General features: G+C 33.1%; 1 protein-coding gene across 1 annotated transcript; it reads right to left on the bottom strand.

The window, feature by feature from the left end:
• Positions 1-263: 263 nt before the first annotated feature.
• On the bottom strand, positions 264-6167 carry rax (retina and anterior neural fold homeobox). The gene is made up of 3 exons (XM_088628918.1): positions 5380-6167; positions 4749-4981; positions 264-2845 (listed from the first exon to the last, which is right to left on the bottom strand). Exons 1-3 carry the CDS (start codon positions 5642-5644, stop codon positions 2402-2404), a joined length of 942 nt encoding a protein of 313 aa, XP_088485044.1. The 5' UTR covers positions 5645-6167; the 3' UTR covers positions 264-2401.
• Between the last annotated feature and the right edge of the window lie 10272 nt (positions 6168-16439).

Raw genomic sequence — 16439 nt, 5'->3', positions numbered from 1 at the left:
AATTTGAACTTGAGTGTGAGTGTGTGCTTGTGTGCCTGTCCTGCAATGGACTGGTATCTCATCCAGACTGTATCCCGCTTTATGCATGTTGCTTTCAGGATAGGCTCCTGCTCCCCACGATTCTTAATTGGATAAAGCAGCTAGAAAATAGATGGATGGATGGTTTATGCATCATTTAGTCATTTCACAAAACTGGACACCATAATATGAGTTTAAATACTTTTTCAAGACACTATATACTTAGGAAAGAAGAAGACTTTCTGTGAAACAATTAAACATGTTTTCTGTTTTTATTCTCCAGTGACATACCTCCCTTTAAGAGGCAATTAATCTTCACTGCAACACACCACACCAAGCATATTGATCCTTTGCTGGGTCTAGGGTAATCGTTGTCATTATTAACTAGAATAATTTTAAATGTTGAAGTTTATCATTCTTATTATTACACACTGCAAACAACCCATAACGTCTATTGGAAAGATATTGGGATATCTGACTCTGCAAGTGGTGAAAATAAATGCATATTCTTGTATACAGTATGTATATGTATATGTATATGTATATGTATATGTATATGTATATGTATATGGGGTTTGGAATTAGTGAATGTCATCAATGGTGAGACTGGTGTGGCAAATTTCTTGTTATTCCAAGCCAACCAAGTAGCATCAACTTTCAAAAACGTCAAAGAATCACCACACAGTATTAGAATCACGGTGTAAAAATTGTAAACATTTCAGGATTACAGACATCTTGCTGTGTCCTGACTTTTCTAAAGACCAAAAGACCAATAGAACATCTGTGGGTCCAACTTACTAATACCATTAACAGAAGTCAACTGAAACCAACCATCATCTGTTGATTGTGCCTGCACAGGACAAGTAGCAGAACATCCCACAGAACTACATATAGAGATTTCTGAGGCTTATGTGCCAGTGCTGCCAGGAGTTTGTAAATGCTTATGGAGGTCATACCCAACTCTAAATTTGTAGTTTTGTCCCATGTTTCATACTCAGATGTTAACCCGTTTTTTTAATCTTTTGTTACAAATTGTATGGCTCTGTTTGATACCTTTGTTATGTGAAGAAATCCATTAGACCCCAGTATTGGATTTCTTTTGTACATCATTATAGAAGGGAAAGTTGTCAAAAGCCTCAATTTGAAGAAGGGAGAATATTACTATGGTCTGCTCAACCATACAGCACACTTGACATTTCTGATTGGCCTGGTTTAGAAAACGAACTGAGTTATTTTTTTTAAAAATGTAAACAGATCCAGTTTTATATTTCAATATTTCAACAATGGACATCTTCAGAAGCAACAAAACAAAATCTGGACCAAACGAAATGCTATTTGTTCCCCTTCAATCTTTGACAAAAACATGAACATTGATATTTTGGCATCACACCTGCCACTTGGAATTTTTCTGAACATTATTGCATTTATTTTATAGTTGGTCATCTGTAAGACAGAAAAAGGAGAAGGCGAACTTTCCATACCTGTAATATCCTGTGGTTTTCTTATCATGGACAAAACGTTTGACCAAGGTTTGTAAAATGACACAGCAGGAGTCTGCTTTGGTTAAGTGAGACAATCAGACATAGAATTGCAGTGATGATTTCAGGATGACAAGTGATCTTTACAATACCATTGTGTTAATGTTAAATTGTAGCTGTGAAAACATTGTAAAGAATGCTTTGACAACATCCCCTGGAGTATATGTACTTGCAGATGTCTTTACCAAACTGCAACTGTTTTGTGATGTTTCAGAGTATCAATTGATTAGCTGTAATAAAAGGTACTCTGTTCTGTCAAATGAATTCATTGTTGAAATACAAGGGTTGCGTCAGAATGATTTCCTTTATATTTATAAAGTATAGTATAAAAATAACATTTACTACTCAGAACTATTGGCTTAAGTAAATTTTAAACATCCTCCCACACACAGCAATAGAAAAAATAAAACTGTAGAAACCTTTAATGAAGGACGCATTTAATAAACATCTATGTTTCTACATTAAAAAATGTTCTGGGGTGCACATAGAAAAAAAGTATAAAATAAGACACCTACTGTATGTGTGCTTAACAGAACTTTACAATATCTGTGAAAGAATTTCAGTAGAATTTCACGTTTACGTTCAGTTTTTGATTAATGATAGTCATATTGACAAACAAACATAAATAGCTTTCTTTAGATTAAATCTAAACAATGAGGCTGAGTTCAAACCAGACTTTTGCTTTGTTCTCAAAATAACCATTAAAAAGACAAAAAGGAATTAAGCTTTCACCCACTCAAAAAGGGCTTATGGATTCTGGAATCATGACCATTTTGCTTCCCGATGGCACTTATTACACAGCAAATGTGGTGAGTTTCATACAGAGGACAATAGCTCTTACAGCCCTACCATGTTTTTCCAATTGATTGAATGTGCTCCTTTGCCTTCATCCGCAGGGAAGCAATGCTAGAGTTTCTCGGATCAGAGTCCTCCAAAGGGAATTTGTCAATGAATGGAGAGCCTCCACACTGATACGGGGGTGGTGGGCACATGGCAGCCATGTGTGGAAGGCTGTGTCCAATGGCTGTCGAATTGAGGAAAGGTGGAGGGGTGTAGCTGTTTGAGAGCCCCTGAGGTGTAGGCATGAAGCCTGGTAGAGACTGGAGAGTGGCGGATGTGGAGATAGGGGGTGTCAGCCAGGGCTCCAGAGGTAGGCTGCTGCTGAGGTTGCTCAGGGATTGTTGAGGGGACCTGCTGAAAGAGAGCATGGGGGAATCTTGAAGTTTCATTGAGCTGACCTCCAGTTTCTCCTGCCGTCTCCATTTGGCTCTTCTGTTCTGAAACCATACCTGAAAATAAAGAATTCAACAGATGTTATAGCATTTGCAGAACAGATTCCATTGATGAATATAGTTCTTGCTATTTGACAGGTTGCATCATAGTGAAGAGTGAATTAGAGCTAAATGTTCCTCAATGACCTCCAATTTTGCACCGCTTTTAACGGAGACATAAATAACTCCCACTGAAACAAAATAAATACAACACAAATACTATGGATACATAACCGTCCATGTTTTTAGTATGAGTGTGCTTTGTGAGAAACGTGTGCAATTTAATTCACTTTTAAATTTAAAGAATAATATAAGCGTTTTTAAATAAAATGCCTAAGTGCGAAATGCAAAAGACAAACTGTTTTCAATCTTAAACTGCGGGAGGAAATGCTCCTTAACAAAGTTCATAATTTATATTTTAGTTGTAACGCAGAGGTCTGTGAATAATAATAATAACAAACATGAGAAACCATCAGGGTTTTTCCTCAGTGACTTTTTAATAAAGTGTCCTAGCTTTAAAATAAACGTATTTTAATACTGGCGGTTCGTTTGTCCGTTAAAATAGGACCAATAGATTTCTTGCAAGATATCTAGATATTACTTATGAGTTATAATACCAGAGGAATAAAATACTGTATGCATTATTATCCATATCTTTATCATATGTTTATCAATATATTCTAAACACGCTATTACTAGTGTAAATCGAAGTATTCACTTAAGCAACATTTGTTATTTCTATATTCAGAAACTGCACCACTTCCCTGCCTATTGCTTACTATGGCCGTTTAAAGCTCTAAAACAACTTTTGATTTTGGGGCCCTTGGATTATTAATCTTTTGAAAACAATCTATGACTTAATTTTAAATATGTTTTGATAATAAATAATAGGTTTTACTATATGAGCTTCACATTTATGGGATTTATATTTTAATCTAATACTGTTATTATGAGTTTTTCTATAACTGTCAAAGCCTTATTATTGATACTCGGATAAAACGTCTCCTATGTATGAAGTATGAAACACGTAGTAGTTAGAAAAAACAGGTGTTTACTTTTCGTTATGTATCTAAATATTTTATTGCTTTAGATCATAATATTGCAACGACATGAGGGAGATTCCAGTTGCCATTTTCACATAATTTACAAAAAACAATAATTATCCGACAACTACTAATCATTGTCAGCAACTTCAACAAAAGTAAAACTATTCCAAAGGCACAGAATTATCACTAGCTTACAGTTACAGGGGGACTACAAATAATTAGAGGAACAGTTTTACCCCAAGTACTAAAAGAGAATTATATTTAATGTCTTTAGTCAATGTACTTAAAAATACCTTAAACGGCTTGCAAAATACGATTTAAATTAATTTGCTTATATCTAGATTCCCTGACTGCTTCCAAGACAGTGTATGAAATACCTTTGTTTAACTGAAAATTCACAATAAAACAAAAATCTTAAAAACTGCCTAATTATACCTTGTTTTGTCCACGTTTAAAAGAACCGTGTTTTATTGCATAATCAATATTGTGTTAATTTGTTATATATTCCCGTTTAAATAACATATTATTCGGTTGTATACTTTGCGCCGGACATCCTATGCAGGAACCAGAGACTTGTTTTTAAATATATTTTTTGATGTACACAGTTAAAAAGCCCATGTGACGTGTACTCTTATTCTAGACAAAATGTTTTTTAGTACAACATTTTGTATAGTATTAAAGATCAATTTAAATTATTATTACAATTAACTAAATCATTCGATTTAATTTTATTTTGGGCTTAAAGAACTAACCTGTGATTTCTTTGGATTTCTGTTACTATTTGTTTGGTCATAATTGCCCTTCATTTAAATCGTGATGACTCGAGTCGTTAGTAGTATTTGAGTAGTTAAGTAGTATTGCTTATCGTGTTTTACCTGAACTCGAACTTCAGGCAGGTTTACTTTGAGCGCCAGCTCCTCTCTGCTGTACACATCGGGATAGTGGGACTTCTCGAAGGCTCGCTCTAACTCATGTAGCTGAAAAGTTGTAAATGTAGTCCTGTTCCGCCGGTGCTTTTTCTTCGGATGGTCCTCATCAGACAGCTTGCTCTCGTTTTCTGGTAGATCGGGACTGATTGAAGGTCCCGAACTACTTGTGCAATACACATCTGAAATAAATGGGCACATGCAATGAATTTAACTTCAATGTGCAGTTTATCTGTGATTCAAATTAGTTTTAGACTTTTTTTGGTAAAAAATCCAAGGAGTTCCAAATTCAAAAATGATCTTCCATTAAATCACTACAGCTAAATGACCATTGCATTAAAATAAACACTTCTCGTGTATTTTACTGGAAATGTCAATGCTTTTAAAACAATCAGACGCTCATTCAAAAATTTAACACTGACCTCTACACCTTCAACAACAAAAACTGTAAACGAAATACAGAGGTTTTTACACAACTAATTTATACAGCATTTGTACACATCTATAAATAAATGTGATCAGTCACTCATGTTCATACAAAACTAATACATTTCAATGGATGTTGCTCATGATAACTTACTTTCAAAACTTTTAGAATCTTGCTCTTTCTTGAGAGGGGACATCTTGTTACAGCAACTCCTGGAGCTATTCCGTTCGGTATCTTTTCCAAGTCTTGTCGTCCCATTTGAGGAAAACGCCGGGTGAAGGATATGTTCATCTTTAGTAAATCCCAAAATTGCTTCAATACTATGGATTCTCGAAGTGTTCCCGGGACTTCGTACTAAACTACCTGAAGGAGAAAGTCGCTCTTCCATCTCTTCAGGTGGTGCTCCAAGGAAACGCATGGGCTTTCGCGGACAACTGGCAGCCTCCTGAACAAGTTTCGAAGGGAAAAATATATCAAGAAGCAGGTGTGATAAATGTGTTTTTTTTGTATAGTTTTTTTTTTTAGAATTTTTGCATTTAGAAATTCCCTATAAAGCGTCTCTCCTTATATGTAAGGCGTGCAAACTACAAATTTGTAGTTTGTCCTTAAAGATACAACTTTTTTTTTCCTTCAGTGTGATGTTAATAAAAATACTTGGTTGTCGGAACAGACAGTATGGATGTAAAAAAATAGTGTGCACTGATACGGCTGTATCACAAAGAGAAATGACAGAGCGCTGACTACGGTCTGTTTTGAAAGAAATAATCTTCCAGATTAATGAAGAATGACCTTCTGTATGATGCTGGAAAAGAGTGCCGTTGTCACTCCTTCCTGGGTTTTTAAAGGAACTCCTCGGATACAACCTTTTGTCCCAGTGAGAGCCCCTACTGGCCTGTCAGACAAGAACGTCAGATTCCCTTAGCCCCTGGTTTGCAGGGTTACAGTGTATCCCAATGAGCTGATATTTTTTAACTCCTCCCAGTTTCTTGTAGATACTGTAACAGGTCAGCCTTTTATAAACCGCCTTACATAAATCTTAAAACCATCTTTAACTCTTCCAGATGTCATATTCTTGATGGCTCGAATACAAAAGGGGCTTGCTAGAGATTACAGTTTAAGGTAGAACAAAATAATAATTACACAATCGTAATCAGCACACAGATTTCAAGATGTCAAATCAGATTAACGTTTGGCATCTTGATCAGAATGTGTATCAACACTGATATAATAAAAAAAGTGTAGAATTCATTTATGATGATAGAGGGAAATAATCACATAGGCCTGTCTAAATCTACTGGCCAGGTCAATAGTATTACTACGGCTGCTACCACTGCTATAATATTTTATTTTTATGCTATTATGTACTTATTATACATCATATCTTTTATTCAAGTACTCCCAATTTCACAGTAAAGAGAGAGTTTACAGTAAAAGTTAATTTTCTGTACATTTAATTTAATTTTAAAGAATAGCATTTGTACATTGGGCCTAATTCAATATTACATTTAAACCATGAAAGCTAAATATCTAAGAAAATTTCCAAAAATATGGGACTGAGTAAATTTGACTAAATTAAGAATAGGGACCGTATATAAGAGCGATGTGTGGTTTTATGTATCTAATTATTTGGGAATTTAGAGTTTTAGGCTAGTTCTTCAGCAGTATCCTTTCAAACTGCATATTTGACATTTGAATCTGTAGAAACTTCGGGCTATCATTTATTGTATGTAACATCACATAAGTCCAAACTCAACAGTGTGACGAGTACAGGGAGACTGAAACAAATAAAGATCGCTAGTTTTAAATTATAAGAAGTTCAGGCCTACAGTACATATTGAAAACGTTTAATCATTATTACACACTTATTTTAAAATCTTGGAATTCCCTGTGATATGTTACGCACATTACTATGTGATTTATTTATTCACAATTAAGTGAGTTTACAATGTCAATTTACTGATTTCCTACTACAAGGAGCAATATTTCTAAATGAGAATTCTCACTTAATTTAAGACGGAAATAATTTATATGTTTTTCTAACTTCCTCGATATTAAAGAAATACGTGTAATTAGCACTAATCAAACATTGACAGCAGTTTGGTAAACTCTTGCCCACACGCTGCTAAGGGGATTAGTGCTTTTCTTACAACAGTTAATTCCTTTTAAACTACTTAGCTTTTCCCAATTATTGGAGGTGATGTTATCCTCTGTTTACAACTTAACCGCAGAAGTGTTCGCGACAGAAGGAGAATGTCTTGGGAGTTAATAGTTTTTTAGGGGAAACAGAAGGGGCGAACAGAAAAAAAAACCTTGGCTGTGTTGCCTTTTGTTTCCTCAGTGGAGTCGATAGTATTATCTGGAAAACCTTCGAACAATTATTCACTGGCCATTGTCGCGTTCTGTTCTGCAGGTTTACTACAGCCAATCTTGTTGAATGTGCTTTGTTAGTTCATCAAATACTATACAAATACCTCCTATTTTGAGGTTTTTGTTGAAGGCTATGTGAACAAAATGTGATTACTGTGAATCTTGTTTTAACAGCAATCTTGTATTGTAAACTGTAACCTTAAACCTCACAGTGTTACAAAGACACAATTGTAAAATTCGTTAAATTACCACCTAGGCAAGAAATTAAGGTTACTCCTTTGTCAAGGTCAGTAGTGCCTTGGGGAAAAGTGACTTGGCATATCAATTCCGATTTTAGTAATTATGATCTACTGTATGTTCTTAGGATGTCAGACTTATTATCAACAGGCTTTCCTATTCTGTCGGATGCATACAGTACATGGTTTTAAATATAATATTATATAATAATTTCGATGATCATGGAAGCACTTAAAGGTTAATTTTGTCAGTAGAGTGCATAAAAAGCTGCACGCTTAACGGCTCTGAAAAAGTGAAACTACCTTTCTGCTGTGAGATAACAACGTTCCAACAAGCGTTCAGCAAACGCCTCAAAAACGATTTTTCCGCCTGAAATACTTTTGCGCTTTACGTTAATTGTCGGAGACAGGCTACAACAAAACACGTATTTCAAAGTTAAAATAACTACAGTAAGAACATGTATACATTGGAAGAATTATTCCGTTATGGTGTATTTTTGGGCTGTGGGAGAACATGAAACATACTCTTTAAAAAAACATCTCTTCCCTCATGAAACATCTCTTCAAAAATACATTCTCAGTTTTCAGATTACAGTAAATGCGCAGTCAAATAATTTGCTTTTTATTCAAATTGGTTATATATATTTAAGTATTGTCAGGCAAACAAAACTGTATTTTGGAATTTAAATGCTCTAATTTGGAAAACGCAACATTGTTCATGCATGTACAGTATGTATATCGCATATGTATATTTCGTTACAATTCTCAATGAGATATTGTTGAAAAACTCAATGAAATAATGATTTTTCTATGTTATATAAGTTAAAATAGCATATCAAAGATCACCTACTGAAGCACCCAACTTGCATTATACAGTATAGTGACTGCAAAAGCAATAACAATCTGAAAGGCTCTGCTTGGACTGCACAGTTTAATCGTGGCGTGCTCTTAGAAAAAAATCTTCTGACAGACATCAAGCCTCATATTACTGTCAGAAAACTGTTTTCTGCAATGAAAACCGCAAACTATAAACACTATTATATTTATTCCCAAGTATATGACAGTGGTAAAGATCTGGTAAACAGATAAATGCATAAATTGCATGTCCAGTTAGTTTTGTAAAATGTCAGTAAGGAGCTACTGTAAGGGCAGTTGGTAGAAATCGTTAAGAGGATTATATATGGAGAAAATAATGATATCTGAAGAGAAGAAATTAATGGAAAGACTCCAAGAATGCTTGAATGTCACTAGTTTGATTATTTAGTACACATGAATGGCTGCTCTGTCTGAGCCAAATTTATGCTCCAGGCATTGAATTGGGGAATGGAACTCATCTACAAAGGTTTCTAAATTCAGTTATAAAGTTTTTACTTGCTATTTGTTTATTAATGCATTGTTCACATAAACAGTTTTTCATAAAATTATTTGAAAATGACAATTTCCTGTACATATATTGGAGTTTGTCTTTTGACCTTATATTATTTTTATGCTATAAAAGAAACCTACAATTCTGTGCAACTGTGCTAAAACGTGATTTAGCCACTCTGTAATGCAGATTTAAAAGCTTTATATAATTGACTGTACGGTATATTACAACTAATCCAATTAAGAACAGATGAATAAGGGATTGGAGAGAGTCAATATTAAGTGACAAGTGGCCAACAAGGAAACAAATTTATATCAGGCAAATGACCAATTTATTAATAACAAAAGAATATTGAGAATATAGAAATGGTTTGTATAAAATATCTTAAGTTTTAAGTTACATATTTTTCTTATACTGTAATTCTCTAATACTTAGTTGTTATGCAAATGTGTTCTGAGTCATGCAGATATTAAGAAGATTATGTGAATGCATGTTTTCCATGTCAGCATCACTGACATGAGTTATCATATACTACTGTATATGAGAATTTGAATCCAGCAAAAAAGCTGTATTCAGATTTTGTTGTCTTGGATAAAGAAAGTCCTGGAATCCTGACAACATCAGAGGAATGAGAAAAACGTAAGAAAAATGGGTACTGGACAATATGCACATAAGGTTGGAAGAAAATCTGTACTATCCCTGAACAATTGGTCCAAGGCTTGTGTTGTGTTACGTTACCCATAGACACACACATTTAGTCACTAGCCCCAGCCTAGTGAATACAGAGTAAGTGCTCCTTGACTGATACATTGAAACAATGTGTGGAGACATGTATTGCATCATTATCAGACTCCTTTTCATAGCTTTAGTTCTATTTAGCAATTGCTTAATTGCTCCCCCATGAGGATGAATAAAGCATTTTGAATTTAATTTAATTTATGGATGTATTAAAGCTAAAGCCAACTACCTAATGTTTTCAACACCATGGTGGCGCAGGTTTTTAGACCATAATGCAGCATTGTAAACTTCCCAGCATGGCCAAACAAATTCACAAGGAGATAAGTACACTCTCTGCATCAAGACACTCCCTTTCGTTCCTAGTTAGCTACATCACAAGGCACATGATAGGCACAGATAGGCTTTGCAAATCTACGAGAAACCAATCAATCAGACCTTCCCTTTAGCATTATTTTGACAAATACTGTGACACTAACATATCCTTTAATATCCACAAAGTGCATCTACTAGAAGATAGTACCTCTGGTACTATCAATCCCTTATACCCCAAAACTTGTTTCAGCAATCCAGAAATAAATATGTGGTCTTTGGGGAAAGCTGGGAGGTCTGTAAGTAGAAGCAATTACTTCTTGCTTCTACAATACAAAAAAAAAAGCTCTGTAACAGAAAGCTAAACATATTGAAAAGCAATATTAAATAACTAATCAGTCTTTGAATTCTGTAGAAGACAATGTAACAATGTGATAGTTAAAAGAGCCTGTTAAATAGTCAAAATAAAGATAAAATAGTTAAAAGAGCAGAATCCATCAGAGCCTTTATGTTTTTAGTTTAATGAATGTGTTATTTATTCTTTATTTAACCAGGAAGTCTCACTGAGTTCAAGATTTAATTTTCAAAAGAGACTTTGCAAGAAGTTAGCCGCAATACAATCACACCCATTTATACCAACTTTAAGGAAATAACATACTAACAATAAACATAATAACAATAACATACAGTAATGACACCTGATGAAGCCTTCATGGCTGAAACGTTGTGTTTTCTTTCTTCTCTTTTCAGCATGGAATAAACCTATTACGTGTTCCTGATAACAATACATACATTTAAATAACCAAAAAAATTAATTAAAAAAACAATTTCTGTTTAGAAAACAATCTCACCTATCGTGGCTTTAAATATTTCAATGATGTGAGGTTGGAAAGATATTCAAGAAGCAAGAGCAAAATAAGTAAAGCCCCCTACTGATATATCAATACATATACCTGAAACTGAAAACTAATGTTAACTGAGATATTAATTGACATGTCTAATAAAGTTAAATTAAGGAACCTTTCCCCATAAACACTTCATGTGTTTCATTCTCTGTGATAAATCATGAAGTGATCAAGATCAATTAGAGATTATCTGTAAAAGGTTTGCAACTAATACCAGACTAAAACCCAAACATTTGTCTCTGTTGATGCTGTAATATTTCAATTTAAATAGATTTTTTAAAGATTTTTAGAATTGCTGAATGACATTTAGTCTTACCCGGATATAATACAAAGGTATCAAAATGATACCACATGCTGTACATTTTTTAGTAACAAGAATACAGCGTATAAATACATCTATGCATTTTTTACATTTTGGCTCATATTAAAATGTAATGAAAACAGCTAGGCCTACAATAGAACCCTGAGGCACTCCCTTAGGGAGATTAAAAGAACACAGAATTACTGTATATCTGTCAAATAATTTTAAAACCAAACTACAGTTCACCAAATGTTATAAAGCCAATGCAACAATAATATAGATTCCGTCCATTTTCTACCTGCTTCTTCCAATTCAGGGTCACAGGAGAGCTAGAGCAAGCAACAGATGCAAGTCCATTCAGTTCATCGCAGAGTAGAAATATTCATACAGTAGTATGTTATAAATATGGACAAATCAAGGAAAAGGGGATCAGCATATTCTTATCTAGAGCTATCAAAATATCAAAATAACTATTGTAGGTGGATGCTGCACATTGGTGGTGGTGGAGGGGAGACCCCATTACTTGTAAAGCGCTTTGAGTGGAGTGTCCAGAAAAGCGCTATATAAGTGTAAGCTATTATTATTATTATTATTATTATTATTATTATTATTATTATTATTATTATTACTGTAGAATATGAACCATTTTCATTTTCAAGCAATTAATGACTCTTACAGTACATTTTTACCCATTCTGACAAAATTAGAAATAGGTCAATAATTACTTAAATGAGAATTGTGTCTTCCTTTCAATAATTCTAATTTTAAGTAATATACTGTACTATATTTATAATTTAATCAAATAATTGGTAGTTGTTTCAACTTGAGTTGTGATAAATCCAAGAAAATACATATGATTTTACATATTATTTCAGAACAACTGACCATGCAAAACAATATTAATTTAAAACTGGAAAGTAGATTTGTGTGTGTTAGTACAGTATTTCACTAATTATTTGACAACATACTAATTTCCAGGTATTTACTTATATTTCACTTTATGCTTGTTTGAGTCTTGTTAAAATGTTTCAAAACCCTTTCTGCTTCAATTGAAGCAATCTTTTATAGTCATATTATCAGTTTGGTGTCTTGATGGCTTTCTGCTTGATTTCCGTCCCAATGTGCAAAAAGTTTAAAATATTTGTTTCTTAGGACGGAAACCTCATTGTGAAAAAAATAAGGCATTCACATGTCAATGTATCAGAAATAAAACTTTGAGAAAAACACATGCTTCTAATGTCTTAACAGGAGTTGTTTTAACATACCTTATTCAAACTACTGTATGTGCAACCGTTTCTAAAAATTAATTTAAAATGAATAGATTTTTAGAGCCTGTTTATATTCTCAGAATTACTTACAATATTATTTCCATCCATGTTGTTTTTTTAATGTTCCCTGTAGCTGAAATATCAACTGATCATTAAAAGCACAGGATCTGCATCTGCATCTGCATCTCTTGTGTTGATGTTTGTACCAGGGGTGCTTCAGACAATTCATATATACTGTATACAGTATACTTCAATTCATGTAACTTCATAAAAATATATGCCATCTATTCGGTAGCTGGAAATTTGTGATATACCATTTTCCTGACTGTACTGGAAAATAATGCTGTACATCAAAATATATTATATTATTATTAGTACTATATACTTAGCATGTAATTTTATCTGGTAGTAATAAGTACTGCTTCAAAGAATTGTATTATAATATATTATCATTTCATTCTGTACATTTATGTTAACTGCCATTTATGTTATAGTAAATATGTTAAGTACTTAAAAGCTTGTATTTAATATTAGTGAATGTTGTTATGGAATATATCTTAGGATTACATCAATTCATGTTTCAGATGTTGTTTTCTAGTGTATTGAAGACTTAAATCTTCACAAATATGACCAAATTAAAGTGCCAGGAATGATTTGTTAGGCTAATTTACGTATTTGTGAAGTATAATTAGAAGCATTTAATTTTTTATCTTCTTAAAGTATTCTGTTCTGACAATATATAATGTGTTATTTGCAATAACATGTCCGGCGTGCTTAAAAATATAATTTCCCAGTATGGTTGATGCTAGAAATATGTAATAGAACCCATGACATATATTACTGGTTAATATTACAGGTAAATGTATAGCCATCTCTAATATATAGTGTTTTTCAGTACATTTAGAGTACATCGTCTAAAATATTTATGCGTTTTACCAAATGCATGAACCCCTGTTTAGGAGAGTAAATAAATATTTCTAAATATGTATTGAAGTACAGTATATGGAGTTATATTAAGTACTTTCACACTGTGTGGAATTTCAGGAATTAGGATAGGACTAGACTATCCATAATTTTCTAGAATGAATAAGTTTTTTATAAATATACATAAAATATTCATTACTCCTAACGAACTAGCCAATAGTATTGTTGGAGACAGAGGGTACCGAAACCCATATAAATATAAATTGCAATCACAAAAGTTCCTTTTTGTAACCACATAAAAACACCTTTGTATACATGAGCATTTTGAAAAATATAGTACCATAAGGGATATATATGTATTTCTTTTTCATAAATGTATTTTAAAAAATATACTTTCTTAATTTATTTTATTTTATACATTTATGTAATTGAGTGCTATTGCACTACTTACATACTTACATTACATACTGCAGTATTTGCAATTCTGTAGTGTAGCAGACTTACTCTATGCACTCTGGCAGTAGAGCGTGTTTTCATCTGTTTTAGTGCAGTCATAGAAAGCTTTACTTTAGACAAGTTTGTGAATCTGAGGCTCTGATTTGTCCAGTTTTGCTCCTGATGGGCTTTCTCAATATTAAGTTCAAAACTTAATTAGTACCAATAACAGCTCTCTGATATTAAAAGGACTCAAACCATTACCAGGTCTGGATCAGGGAAAATCAGATTGACCAAACTGTTGTTAAATTGAAAGTACTTCCACAGATATCATTTAGAACTCTACTAATGGCAAGGGTAAAATGAATTTGTTACAGCTGAGAGCACCTTTCTACAATCTCAAGCATACAGTGCCAATGGAAAATTGCAGATCTAGTGAATGAATATCATAGTGTAGTGTAGTTATCTGACCCCTCTGCATTAATTAAATGTAATCGTACCTAGCTGTTAAAGGAACTAGCATATTGTCTGATTTCCCCTGAGGACAAGTTTCATGAAGTAAAACTACATTAATGCAATCCATCTTCTCTTGTTTTCCAATTAGCCTAATTGAATTCAAATTACTTAAGAGAGCCTGCCAAAGGCATTTAACTTGATGGGATGACAACCTCAGCTAAAGTGATCCTATTAGCTGTTAATCTTTTAAACTTTAAATCCCAAGAACCTTAAACACTAGCTCACATGAAATAGGCTATGGCATAATAACTCCATGAAAACAATGCTGAAATTCCTACCAAAAGATTATCACAGATTTTCTCATTTTAAATGTTTAGTCAGAACTCTGGTATGTTTCTCCTACCTTGTTGCCTCATTAAAGTGTCTAGCAATATGTTTTGTTTAGTAAAAAGTAAGCCCTAAGTTGTCTTTGAAGTTTGCATAATTATCCAAGAAACCATAATAATAACCCTTTACCCTTTTTTAAATGCAATAGCATGTACTGTAAATAATATGCTACAACAAAAAAATAATCTGCATGCTGTAAGTATTGAGCCACAGTGTTTTGTGTTTTATCAGAAGAAAAAATAGTTTTGAGTGAGTTACAAAACAGAAAATAGGAAACATATTTGATAGCAAAACATGAGAAACTTTGAAACATGATTTCTCTCATGTTTATGTTGGTGGGCCTCCTGTGTTGTAAAAGAAGGAGGAAAGTGAAAAGGATGCCCAATCCAAAACTTTGGGATGGGTACTTAATGAAAAGGGACCATTCAGAAAGATTCTGAAGTGGAGGGTCCATCTACAGGGAAACTGACAAAAACAAAATGTGAAGAGCTGCTGGGTTATGAGATGTAGAAGAAGAATTGTTTGTATAGATAGAACCTCCACAGCTGCCCTGAAATATCCTACCAAGAAAAACAAATGAAAATAACTTTATTAAGACTAGTAACTTTATTAAGAATAGTAATGTTCTTCACAGTACACCAAAACACACATGCAAAGGTGTAGTGAAAAAGCTTCCCGAATGTGAAAGAGATCTCCCGAATGCTCTATTTCTGTACATTCCTGAAGATGAGTACTCACTATGAAGATGAATACTTACTTATCTTGACTTAAATTATCATTGACATTATGTTTTCCCTAAATGCAAGCATGATAAATAGTGGCACTATTACTATCCCTACTGATGATTTACAAATACATTAACTGCTTTCAAAATGATTGGTAATTGAGAGTTGTTATGGAGACACAGACAGGAGTTGTGAGTACATGAATAAATGCAAATTGCTTTTTAGATGCATTTTAAAGTGTCACTTTTTTTAAAGCTCCCACACAATATATAAAAATCTCTTTTTTATATACTGCCTGAATAATTTTTGACATCTGATTTCCAACACTTGTTTTATTGCTGAAATAGTGCTTTCTTTCTTTCTTTTTTTAGAAATTGCCAAAATCTGACATTTAAATGTGTCTCTTCTCTGTAGTATTGTTATTGGTTGAAAATATTTATAAATTCTTTGTAACCTGTAATATATTTAGAGAGAATTAATAAAGTGTTAACAACCTAGCAGTAAAAAACACATATGATAATTTGCATTTTTTGCTAAAACTAATTTCTGCTTGTTCCAAATTATCAAAAGTATGTAATTGTTCTAAATTATGCTGTCTTTATTGATAATTGTATGTTGTTAAGTTCATTATACATTTGAAGTGTCATGTACTGTACAATTCCTTAAAGTGTTACCCAAAAATAAAATATAAAACTCTAAATTTCCTGTTCAGTTTTGTACACTTGAAATGGGAGCTGTTACACTTATTTTCAGGCATTTACTTTATATGTCACAATATCACCCAATATTTCCTTTT

This window comes from Lepisosteus platostomus, chromosome 4, assembly GCF_059453375.1.
Source record: "Lepisosteus platostomus isolate fLepPlt1 chromosome 4, fLepPlt1.hap1, whole genome shotgun sequence".
NCBI classification, from domain to species: Eukaryota; Metazoa; Chordata; class Actinopteri; order Semionotiformes; family Lepisosteidae; genus Lepisosteus; species Lepisosteus platostomus.
Note: the sequence above shows the minus strand (reverse complement) of the source record. Positions and strands in the feature narration are given on the sequence as shown.